Genomic DNA, 12354 nt, shown 5'->3' with positions numbered 1-12354 from the left:
GATCAACCTCCCTTGAATTAAATCAAGTTATTTAAATGAGCTTCCTCATGACGCCCAAACATCCTCTCCAAAAACGTAGCTTAAAGATGTGGTCATAATTCTCAAATGTGAGCAACTATCAACGATCCGACCGTTGAAAATGAAGCCTTATATGTTTCAAACAAGCTCCCAAAATTTCAGCAAAAACCGACCATGGATAACTTTCAATCGGGGGTCATCTTCAAGACTGTTCCCAGGAAAACGTGAACAAAAATATTTTTCAAAAAATATTTTTTTTTTTTCACACCATACAATCTTTCAACCAATACCCGCTGTAAAGCCATTGAAAATAGATAATTTTGTTTTTAAATTGTTGTAAATTAAGTTGTTTTCTAGGCTACATGTAAGATATAAATAATAAGATTGAAAAGTTAATCTTATAATCAAAGGAACAAATTCGGTGTGCCGTGATGCAAATCATTGACTTAAAAACGAAATTTCGATGCAACCATTGTGCTTAATTGTATTCGTCGGCATATTCCCTAAGGTTCACAAATTACTCTCACACAAAGACACTTTTAAGTGAATAGCGACAGGTTGGAGTCATATAAACTTATGCCCAAAAAAGAAGAAATGTGTTTAACACTTTTGTAGATATGTATAATGTGTGTAGTATATCTTTTGTGAAAGAATTCCAAATTTATAGACTATGTAAGGAAGATAAAGAGGCAAATGTAACCTCTCCGACAATTGAATTAATCAGAATAAAGATAAAAATTAATCACCATGAACACCTTCATAAAGGAGGGAGTTACACAAGAGGTTACAAATCAAGAAGAATCCAAAGAGAGTATCCAAGGAGAAAACCGTTGGAGTCTAACGGTCGACCCCACGCCCGATCGGGCGGCCTGGCCCGATCGAGCAAGCATCCAAAGACAACGCCCTCGCACTCGACCAGGTGAGAGCAACGTCTATTTCCGAACCCGCTCTTGCGCCCGACTAAGCGAGCGGGGCTCCAATTTGTACGTCTCTTTTCGTGCCTGATTGGGCACAGCTAGCCCGATCGGGCAAATGCTCGACAGTCAATTTCTTACTTTTCTTTATTCCAACAACTTTTTGTGGTTGTCATTGGATTTATCCCTTATTTGTGTGATCGGTTAACGGTTTACTTGCATGCAAAATCTTAAAACTTGTTGGCGGCTCCTTACTTTTTCCCTTAATATGTTCCCATCAATTAAAGAAAATATCAACCCTATTTGCCAAACTGGCTCAAACGTGTCAATCCGTGTAGGGAAATCCAGACCCTTAAAGCAACCATGATTTATAGTTACTTTGCTAGGAAACAATCAATTTTAAAGTATACTTTCAGTTGAAGAGCCTAATCTAAAGATTGAGAATAGTGGTCACTTCACTAAAACTATATCTCATGATCAATTATAAACACCCCTAATACATATTTACATTCAGATTTATTTTTATCATCCGTTCACATATGTAAGTCACAGTTCTTGAAATACTTCTGTAATTTCTGGCTCATATGTTGAGTAAATAGGACAGCAGTAGCGAAATACTTAAAACTTTCCGGGGATTGGATTGTAGCATCCTTAGTAAAGAACCCTAAGTGGAGCTGCATATCATCATGGATAATGATCTGAAACATTGTCTATCTGGAAAACAACCCGTGGTTTTATATGTATATAAACCAGTGTAATTTTGTTTCTGATTTTTACTTATCACTATGCTTTTATTTGTACAAATTTTTATTAACTATGAAAATCAAAATGAATATGGGTGCTATTACAACTCTTTAACATTCTAAGTGATGAGACCTCATACTTGCTAATACCAGTAGCCTCTTGCTCTGCCACACTGGTATGTCACAGGCATCGAATTTCTGCAGTACTGATTTTACAAGGACATTCCTCAAGTGTCTTAACTACATTTAGGTTAACTGCAAATACAAAATTGCAGTCCCGCAGGAATTTCATCAGTGTTCGTCAGTTTATATTTCTTAATCAGGAGGCTATCAAATCGTCTTCATGAATTTTGGAAAGCTTTTACACCATGACCAAGATTCTGAGGGGGATTTTGGCAAAGGTGGAAGTAACAATGCCTTTCGACAGAGACCAAATGGCCAGCCCTCACAATGACAGACTTCCTGGATGATTGCACGCCTCTTAACTTCAGAACTATCCAAAGTTTCTGAAACCCACCACCTACTTTCTGCTAAATCCGGGTCTTTCAAGGTTGAGCAGCATGAGAAATCGGTTTTCACCGAGAAATAAACTTCACTATCATCAACAGCAGTTGCAAAGCACGGGGAGAAGTGGCTGTTGACAGATGCAAAATCATCCATTTCTTCGTTATCTTTACTGTTTTCCTGCTGTGCAGAATGATCATCATGCGCCTGTTGTTTTGCTTTGCTGACAAAGAGCACTCCGGATTTTGGATGAAGAACGAATGAGTAGTTATCGTTCAGCATGCTTCCTTTTCTTTTAAACCTGGCCTCCATTGCACGGCTACGGATCATTGAGACTACTACCTGCACATAAAATACCCCAAAAGAGATACAATTAAAACAAAAAGAAAGCTAGTAACTATGACATATAAGCCATTGCATAAAAATTAGAATGAAAATATAGGATATAATGCAGCTACTATGTACTTCCTGCACATCGTTGAAATCAGTGATGGGAGCCTCTTCTTCTTCAGGAACGGAGCAAGATAGACTGCTTTGGTTGCAATTACAGCAATTGGAAAACGGATCCTTCAAGATTGAAGAGAACAATCTGCACCTCTTAGCAGAATTCGATAGATGTTCCAGACAGAATATCGCCATTTCTTTCTGGCTTGTATTCTGGGAATGAGGCTTTCAAGTTGAAGGAAATACTACCTGCTCAGCTAAGGTTCATGACAGTTTAATATAAACCATCTTCTGAATGTTGAAATGTAACTGCTAGTCTTATTCAGAATCTTGAAATGTCCAATCCTTTGGTGTAAAGACAAAGTATTAACGAAAATGACGGATTTATATCTAAATAGTTCACCTTAACCTTTTTCTGACCATTAATGTATCAGCTGAAAATTGCATAAAGCCTAATACGTATATTTCTTGGAACAGTTACTTCTAAGTTGATCTGTATATATGTGCAGTTTTCATCTCTAAACTTCAAGGTAAAGTTAAATGTTACAATAAGACAAGGTACCTAACAGTCTATTTGTATTTTGTTGGGTTTTTCCTAAGTGGTACAGGTACACCATTTATGTAAATTATCTAGAATTAAAAATAATCAGTAAGACATTACCATTACAACAACCCAGATAAATTTTGTTTTGACAATGACTAACCACTACAACAACCATATAATGGGAAAATTGACAGAAGTTCAAAGGGTAGATTGAATCTTTTTGGACCATTATGTTGAACAATATATCTCAGATCTTCAGCTCCCTGATACAGGTATGTACACTTGACACTTCGATTTCAACCAAGTATATTATCACGTCTGACACTTGGATGCATAATAATAGTGTCAGACACCAATAGCCAGATTCATGTAACATAGGTTGAGCATGTACGTGAACTTTTATAAGGATGAACAAGGACAGCTTTTCCCTAAACTTCATCTGAGACTGATCAGACTTCTAGACCTTGATTGCAGACCTACCAGCAGACTCCATACACTGATGCACTGTCCATTAAGAAACAGCAGCTTGATTCAAACTGGCTCCATGAAAATGCCAGTCACCTCTAATAAACTAATTTCTCGTATATTTAAAGACACAAAAATAAGCACAAATAAGAATCCACTATGTTCGAGTTGCTTTAACTGAAGGTATGAGATTTAAATGGAAAGGAATCCTGGAATATTTCAGAAATAAGTCCTGAATCACGAAATTATTCATATTTTGCACATATATTATCCACTCTGCTCAAGATACTTTAGCTGAAGCTGCATATGATATTTCAGGAAGAGCAATCATGAAATGTTTCATAAGAACAACCTTCCTTGGGTGCAGAAATATATTCCAATATGATTCTGTAAAGCTATCTATGCTTTTATTACATGCTTAACCCCATTATATCTACAATAGTTAGTCATGACCTGTTTCTGTAAGTGACCAAAAGAAATCCAAAGTGAAATTAATTTTTTTGCAACCAGATACGTTTTTAACTGCTAACAAGACAATAAAACCATCTGTAATTTCCGATCAATTCTAGGAGACCGTCTAACAAGGCACTGGTAACCAAATAACAATATAGGTTTTATCATTTCCAAACTCCCAAAATATTTTGCGCAGGTAAACGTCCTGACTCCAAGAAAAGGAATGTACACTACAGAATAAAGCAAACAAGCCGACAGAGTAGTTGTCAGTATATCAAGCAAAAATTCTACAAGTTCTTTTTCTCCATATTCTACAAGTCCTCCAAGTCAATCAGAGTCATATATTCCAGATGAAACATATATGACAAATACAGCAAAGAAAATACTCATACGCACTAAGGATAAAAAGTTGCAAATAAACTGATGAGGTAATTGCCAGATTATCAAGTAAAATGCTATGCACTCCTCTTTCATCTTCATTTCATGTACTGTAGCTCAATTAGAGTCACAGCCTCTCTATATATACAAGATACTGTGGTTTTCAGAATCCATAAATCATGTGAAAACACAGACGCAGAGCGAAACTTATTCGGCAATAATAACAAAGAAAATACCACTATTGGTCCTATTGGAAGAAGTTATAAACAAGATGATGAAGTAATTCTAGATTATCAAGCAAAATGCTATATATTCCTCGCTCATCTTCAGGTCAGATATTGCAGCTCAGCTAGAGCCGCAGCCTCTATATATACAAGAAACAGAAACTACACACTCACTAGGGATATAACTTGGGGACAGGCTACAAAATAGTTTCCAGAATATCAACCAAAATGCTACAAATTCTTCTTGTTTTTCAATTTATTACTGCTAAACAAGAGTCACGGCCTCTCTAATAAGTATACACAAGAAACAGATTGTTGCAGATAAAATCTAAAGATCATGTGTAAATAATGGAATTTCACATCACTATCATCCTGTAAAGCAATACTAATTGTCAATTTTGACTGGTAGTACAAATGCAATATTCTAGCTAAGCAGTCACCAAAACAAGCAGCCAAGAAACACATATCCTAATTAACATGGTGCGAAAATTTCACTTGGAAGACTTCTGAAGCTTTTGTGCAGTAAAAGAGATAAGCGACCGAATTTTGGCAACAGCATCAATTTGATCAGGAGGACATTTTGACAGAGAAATATGCAAAGATTCAAGCCCTGCATCAACCTTACCCTCAGACAATGCTGCACACCCCAACTGATAAGCTTCCTCAGCAATGTCTGCATCATACACAGAAACTGAACCTCGAACCGAGCCATTACCCCTCATTAACGAAGAACCGAGGCGTGCAGTAACCTGAGTATATTCTAATGCAGCTATAGCTGCATTTATCTCTGCCATAAGAGCATCCGGCGACGAAGGCAGAAACTTCACAGTATCAAATACACTCCACCCAACACTTCCTTCATTAGAACCCATGTCTACAATACAACAAATACCCTTAATTATGCTTCCATTACACAAATGATTAAACTACCCACATTCGGGTTCGGGTATCTTTGTAATCCTGCAAATCAAAATAAGAATAAACAGATTTAATAAGAAAAGCTTAATTGACTAAGAACAGTTCAGTTAAACATTCAGTTTTTTATCATCAAATCTTTAATTACTTGTAATTAATTGCTTAATTTTCCATTTATAATTCACCCATAATCTCTAATAATTTGGTTACAAATGAGGTAAAATATGGAGAAACCCAACACAATTACAATAACAAATTAATAAATTCAGTACTAAAACATACAAATTTTTCAAAAAATTTATAACAAAATACAGCCATAACCATTCTTCCCCCAAATTTTTTTTTTAAAATGAAGAAAAGGAAAAAAAGAAAATACCCATTTATAAGACTATATTATTATCCAATTTCCCACAAAAAAAAAATGGTAAATTGGAAAATTTATGACTTACAAAAGCAGGAAGCAGAATGGCCGGAGAAGCAGTGAGTTGAGACGGCAGTAGGTGGGTGTTTGGGTGGGCGGGGAGAGGTTGTGGTAAGTGCGCGTGGGTCGGCAGGAGTGCGAGAATGTTCGAAAACGGGCGGTGGTCACTAGGAAGTGGTCTTCTTCAACTCTTCACTTTGCCGCCAAGTTATGCTGTTAGTAGTAATTTATTACTCTAATTAATAACAATTTACTCCCTCCGTCCCATATTATATTCACTGTTTTCTATTTGTAGATCCAAAATGGGTTTGTTTCTATTTCTATATTTGGATAGTATGTAAAAATTATTATACCCTCATTTTTTTTATATTTTTATTCATTGTATTTTCTAAATTACCCTTGAATTTCTCACTCCTTGTACTTTTTTTCATTTTCTCTCTCTAACTTTTATCTATAATTATACTTTTCACTTTTTTTTTAATGTACCTCATCCACTTTCTCCACATATTTCTTAAATACCGTGAAAAATACAAACATGAACTATATTTGAAGATGGAGGGAGTACTTCATATTTTTTTCGTCTACAAAGACTAAAAAGTCAAAAGACGAAAAGTCTTTTTTTTTTTTTAAGCAAGTCTATACAGAGTTTTAAAAGGCAATGATGTAGAGGTGATCAACATCGGCCCGATCCGGCTCGAAAATAGGACGGAGTTGGGCAATCCTAAAAATGCTTTTTTAGTTAAAAGCCCGAACCCAGCCCGAAAAGCCCGCTTTGGCCCGACAAGCCCGCTACTTTTTTGCGGGTTTAGACACGACGTATCATGTTAAGGCCCGACCTGGCTCAATTTTTTTATCACCTCTACAATGATGTTAACAAAGAGAGAAGGTATTGAGTGCGGAGTACCGCACGCAAATTTGCGTGCGGCAGGCTTGGCTGATATGTTTCACTTATTGGCTGATATGTTTCATGTGTTGGCTGATATGTTTCATTTGTTGGATAATATGGTTTTTGTGTTGGCTAATATATTCCTTTTGTTGGCTGATATGTTTTTTTGTTATTTTTTTATATATTCCTTTTGTTGGCTGCTATCAGACATCAGTTGGCTGATATGTTTCTTTAGTTGGCTGATATCTTTATTTTGTTAGCTAATATGTATATTTTAATTGTTGGCCTATATGTTTCATTTTGTTGGCTGGTATGTTTATTTTGTTGGCTTACTTATTGCTTTTGTCTGCTGAATTCATCCTTTTGTTGGCTGATATGCTTCATGTGTTGGCTGATATGTTCTTTTTGTTGGCTGATAAGTACCTTTTTGTTGACTAATATACTCATCTTGTTGGCAGATATGTATCTTTTGTTGGTTGATATATTCCTTTTGTTGGCTGATACGTTTTTATTAATGTCTGATATGTCCTTAATGTTGACTAATATCAGACATCAATTGGCTTATATGTTACTTTTATTGGCTAATATACAAAGTATATACAAGTACAAACTATTTTTATTTCCTTCTCTCTCCTCTTTCCCCCTCATCCTCTTCCTCTCTTTCTTTCTCTCTCCTGTTAGCAGCTTCTCACGCCACCCTCCTTCTCCTTCGTTCCTCACTTCCCTTCCCTCGACAAATCATTCCGGCCACCGACCCTCTCCACGCTGTTTTTGCAGCCGCCATTCACCGAAACCACCAACCACCACATCACCAGCCGAACCACCAACCACCGAATCCCACCAGTCGCAAATCGCCAACCACGCACCGAACCCACCAACCACCACATCACCAGCCGCAAATCACCAACCACCGACGCCGACGCCGCGCCATTAACACCTCCAATTGTAAGTTTTTTTTCGATTTAGGGTTATTTATTTGTTTTAATTTATGATTTGTTTTGATTTTGGGGATTATTATTTGGGGATTTCGGGGATGTAGATCTGGATTGTGGTTCAATGTGTTTAATTTTGCAGGTGGTGGAAGGATGGAGGTCGTTGCCGCTGTCGCTACCACTCTCATTGTCGCTACCTTCTCCGCCGTACAAACTATTGGGTGCGGACTGCCGCACCCAATAGTTTGTGTAACAAAAATTTGATGACAGGTTAACAAAATTTGATCATGAGTTTTGAGTGCCACAATGGTGTATACAGAGTCATAACTCACAAAGTCACAAAGGGTAGTAGATAAATCCATAATTACTTCATGTAAAAATTTACTACGTACTTTGTTATAAATATAATACAACACAAGGGGATGATTATATTGGGTTACACAAATTCTTATACGTGGTTAGTCACATGGTGTGACCACTTCCTATATAAGCAATTCAGCACGTCTTGTGTGTGGTTGGCCACACCATATGGCCGCTTGTAAATTAACAAAATAACCCTATAATACTGAGTAACCCTTATAATATTGACCGAGTAACCCCTATAGCACTGATGAAGTAACCCATGTAAAATTGACCGAGGAACCCTATAACACTAGGATCAAGGCGTTGAAAGATGGTTAATTGATTAGTCCTTCCATCTCCCCTCGAAAGACGGGGGTTAATCCTCATCCCCCTCCTGTGATAAGAGGGGACTTTCCGTATCTTATCGTAAAAATAAAAAAATAAAAAAATAAAATAAATAAAAATAAAATGGGAGTAGCACTCATTGGAAAAAAAAAAAGAAAGAAAGAAAAACAATTGGGTGTCATGTCATTTCCAACAACCGACTTTTTTTTTTCAATTTTACAAATTCATAGAAATTGGGGATTAGAATGAACCAATCCTTGTCTACCACCTCATTCTCACCTAGTCATCCCCCAATATTTATTGTAAAGAAAGATAAGGGATAAACCTTGTACAACGTTATGCTTTACATTAATGCTTGACTATTATTAGCAAGTTGTGCATGATGTTTTTGTACATTAGTGGTTGTATCATTGCTCAACTCGTCTCAAAACAATGAATTAATTTGTGACCTTACTATCTTGTTTGGTAGGTAATCAATCATGGATGTAATGAAACTAAACTTCAGTTTGATTTTATTTTTTTGCAACAAAAATCTCGTTTGATATATACAGTACTACACTCGTTATGTACAACTGACAATTAAAATATAAAGAAAGTCACATATATTAAGCTGTATGGAATTCTTGGTGTGTCAATCAAAACTGACTTAACCCGAAACAACTCGAGCTAACCTAGAGTAATCCAATCCAGAATTGATTTGCATATGCATAATAATTTAGCTACCCAACTAAATTTGACCAACGACCTAAATTGACACGTCTATCGTAATGTAATGTTGGTGACAAATAATTTAATTATACTTCTTTTGTTTCGAAATACTTGTAACACTTAAGTGCAGGAGAAAGATTAATGTGTCATTCTCTAGGATATTTGAGGTGCGAGAGAAAAATTGATGTGCTTTTTCGAAATGTTATTGACATGTATGAGCTAAAAGACCTTGACCTTAAGGAATAGGTTTTTCATGTGACATAAAGGCAAATCGGTTAACACTTATATTAGGTAGCGAGTTGATCGATTCCTGGCTAATAATTTATGGTGTATGCACTTTCCAAATCTTAGTGTGAAACACTTTCCTATATATAAGTCGGACCATGCATGCCTCGATCCTAGTCATGGCAACAATTACTTTGAATCTTTTTGCACCATCATGTACTCTCTAATATAGATATGTACATTTGACACTTCGATTCCGACCAAGTATATGAAGTCATGTTTGACACTTAGACATGTTCTAGTGTCTGATAGACTGACACCAATAGCAAATTCGTGGAACATATATAGGTTCATGTAAACACCCCATCAAATTCCTTGTCCGATACATATTATAGTATGTAATTCCCGACCCATGTTTGGATCTTTAAATTAGTACATAAATAAATAATAAATTAAAATTTAGTCAATATGGAATGTTTAGCAATGGCTATTTTCTACAGTATTAAAAATCTAGCTTTAAGTACTTCTTCGTGTTAAAAAAAATAATAAAAAAAAAAAAAACTATACTAATGAGAATATAAATATATTAAGGACACATATTTTTATATTTGGCTGGCCACACCGTATAACTGGGATTACTTATTAAAGGGTACTTACTCTGGGCTTACTTATTCAAGGGTTACTCGGTCGATCAGGCATTACTCGATCGGTCAGGGGATACTTATTCAGGGGTTACTCGGTCGGTTAAGGGTTACTCTCACGCAGAACAAGTGCTAACCGACTGAGTAACCCCAGAATAAGTATTTCTTGACCGATTGAGTAATTCCTAAATATATAACCTCTGAATAAGTAACCTCGACGTAAATGCGCTAACCGACTGAGTAACCCCAGAATAAGTGATCTTTGACCGATTAAGTAACCCCTAAATAAGTAATCCTTGAATAAATAATCCCGGTCACACGGTGACACACATCAAAAGCACCGCATTAGGGAACTACTTGTTGTTGTTGTTGTTGTCGTGAACGAAGTATCAAGTTGCTACTTGATCGATTTCTTGCACTAATTGATGGATTTCATGTTAAGTGGCTTGTTTTGTTATTCATAATTTGCAGAAAATCATCAATGGAGTAGTTTATTATGTAGAGGATTATGGAAAAACAGTTAAAAAAAATTTTTTGGGTTTTTTTTATGGTCAACTTAAATCAATGGTCCTAATTTACATAGTGATAATCAAGGGTGTAGATTTCATTTTTGTGGTGGCTACAATTTTATTGTAACTATTGCAAAATTGTCCGTTATCTTAACTTATTCTATTTTGTAAAAACTTCTTTTAATTTATTTGAGTTTTTTGAACTTATTTTGTCTTTTATTTTTTTACAAGTATTTTTCAAAATTATTTGATCATAAATGGTTTTGTTTAAGCTAGAATTGGGAAAAAGTCATGTCGTGTCATGTTCATATTTGGTTTCGTGTTCATTTCATGTTGTACACAAAATCTATCAAAAATTATAGTTCGTATAAAACGTAGAATAATTGCATAATTTGACCAATTTATCAAAAACATCTCATGCTCGAGTTAATTTCATGTCGACTCCGTAATTTGTCTTTGCAATTTCATGTTTGTGTTCTGCCGATTTTAGTCATGTTTTCGTAACATGTCAGAAGTTGCCAACTCTTTCTAAGCTTATTTTTTGATGAGATTATTACTTATTTAAAATAAGATGAAACAAATATATTTTAGGCAACTTTTCTTTGTCTAAACTTCCACAAATCCTCCAAAAACTCCCCGCCAAATCCCTTCTCCCATTCATTCATAAAATCATAATCTGCTAGTGTTACCGCCATTTAATAACCCCAAAACCATCTCCATTTCCTCTCTCCGCCACACTCATCACCTCCAATTCTCTCTCCACTTCCCCATCTCCTCTCCGCCGCAACCGCTGCCACAAAAACCCAAATGAGAGAGATTCCGGAGGACTTCCCGCCAAAACTCTCTTCCGATTCAAATGCGTCTCTCATCAATGTAATTCCTTCATCTCAACTACCCAATTCGCCAAAACCCGTGCTCTGTATCTTTCTTCTCTCTCCTCTACCTCTGTTCTTATCCATGACGATAACTCCCTTTTTGAGGCTCTTGATTACAGAGATTCCAATCTTGATTCCACCGAATTCGGCGAAAATTTTACTGAAATGAGTAAATGGTTGGTTGGTTCTTGTAATGGTTTAGCATTGCTAATTTGTTCATAAGGTAATTGTGAATGTGGTCACTTAGAACTTGCTTTTTGTGATTTTCATTTTCTGGTATATAACCCTGTTCTTGGTTTTGATGCTTTTATTGAGATTCAGAATCCTGATCAATTTCTTATTGCGACTAATGCATTTTCGTCGCTTGAATATAGTTTTGGGTTTGTTATGTTTCGTCCCTTGATGATTACTGAATTGCTGCCATTAATTTTCCTATGATCTCGGATTTTCCTGAGATAATTGTCTTTGTATGTTCTTGTAATTCCAGACTATGGAAGTGCATGGGAACATCGCAAAATAATAAGAAACAGAGACTGTCAAGGAAATTACAGGATGCCTGGTACTGTAAAATTGGAACATTGGTGAAAGAAACTTTACATTGGGGTATTACGATAGAAACGAGTCGAGAATGCATTGCTACCTTTGATTTGGCTACTCAGGACAATTGTAAATCAATGATATTGCCGTATGCCAATTTTGGGGAAGTTGTACTCGGTAACTCTGCTTTTAGTTTGTGCTGTATGGATGATTGCTTGTGCGCTTGGGCGAATTATGGTGATGGAGATGTAGAGATGTGGATGATGAAAGAATATGTAATGCAGGAATCATGGACTAAGCTGTTTCGTTTTAAACTGTCAAGATGAGCTAC

At 36.0% G+C, this 12354-nt stretch overlaps 3 protein-coding genes and 1 long non-coding RNA gene across 4 annotated transcripts; 2 read left to right on the top strand and 2 right to left on the bottom strand.

Annotated features, from left to right (window-relative positions):
* Positions 1–1444: 1444 nt before the first annotated feature.
* LOC110696574 lies at positions 1445–4453 on the bottom strand. The gene is made up of 2 exons (XM_021873911.1): positions 2645–4453; positions 1445–2521 (listed from the first exon to the last, which is right to left on the bottom strand). Exons 1-2 carry the CDS (start codon positions 2816–2818, stop codon positions 2006–2008), a joined length of 690 nt encoding a protein of 229 aa, XP_021729603.1. The 5' UTR covers positions 2819–4453; the 3' UTR covers positions 1445–2005.
* A 453-nt stretch (positions 4454–4906) lies between these two features.
* Positions 4907–6811, bottom strand: LOC110696573. Its single transcript, XM_021873910.1, has 2 exons — positions 6052–6811; positions 4907–5647 (listed from the first exon to the last, which is right to left on the bottom strand). Exon 2 carries the CDS (start codon positions 5557–5559, stop codon positions 5179–5181), a length of 381 nt encoding a protein of 126 aa, XP_021729602.1. The 5' UTR covers positions 5560–5647; positions 6052–6811; the 3' UTR covers positions 4907–5178.
* Positions 6812–7166: 355 nt separating this feature from the next.
* LOC110696572 lies at positions 7167–8280 on the top strand. The gene is made up of 2 exons (XR_002506330.1): positions 7167–7854; positions 7984–8280. It is a non-coding gene; the product is annotated as an uncharacterized LOC110696572 (long non-coding RNA).
* Positions 8281–11418: 3138 nt separating this feature from the next.
* Positions 11419–12349, top strand: LOC110696690. Its single transcript, XM_021874043.1, has 3 exons — positions 11419–11530; positions 11710–11866; positions 11974–12349. The coding sequence occupies exons 1-3, from the start codon at positions 11419–11421 to the stop codon at positions 12347–12349; spliced, it is 645 nt and encodes a 214-aa protein (XP_021729735.1).
* Positions 12350–12354: the final 5 nt, after the last annotated feature.

This window comes from Chenopodium quinoa, unplaced genomic scaffold (genome assembly GCF_001683475.1).
Source record: "Chenopodium quinoa cultivar QQ74 unplaced genomic scaffold, ASM168347v1, whole genome shotgun sequence".
In the NCBI taxonomy this organism is placed as follows: Eukaryota; Viridiplantae; Streptophyta; class Magnoliopsida; order Caryophyllales; family Amaranthaceae; genus Chenopodium; species Chenopodium quinoa.
Note: the sequence above shows the minus strand (reverse complement) of the source record. Positions and strands in the feature narration are given on the sequence as shown.

What these genes read in the sequence shown, in the direction of transcription:
- LOC110696574 (XM_021873911.1), bottom strand. Translation starts at nt 2,818, where the DNA reads ATGGCGATATTCTGTCTGGAACATCTATCGAATTCTGCTAAGAGGTGC. An exon ending in ATTTCAACGATGTGCAGGAA is followed by an intron (nt 2,522 to 2,644) that starts GTACATAGTAGC and finishes TTTTATGTGCAG; the next exon opens with GTAGTAGTCTCAATGATCCG.
- LOC110696690 (XM_021874043.1), top strand. Translation starts at nt 11,419, where the DNA reads ATGAGAGAGATTCCGGAGGACTTCCCGCCAAAACTCTCTTCCGATTCA. An exon ending in TTCGCCAAAACCCGTGCTCT is followed by an intron (nt 11,531 to 11,709) that starts GTATCTTTCTTC and finishes TTTGTTCATAAG; the next exon opens with GTAATTGTGAATGTGGTCAC. An exon ending in TCGCTTGAATATAGTTTTGG is followed by an intron (nt 11,867 to 11,973) that starts GTTTGTTATGTT and finishes TTGTAATTCCAG; the next exon opens with ACTATGGAAGTGCATGGGAA.
- LOC110696573 (XM_021873910.1), bottom strand. Translation starts at nt 5,559, where the DNA reads ATGGGTTCTAATGAAGGAAGTGTTGGGTGGAGTGTATTTGATACTGTG.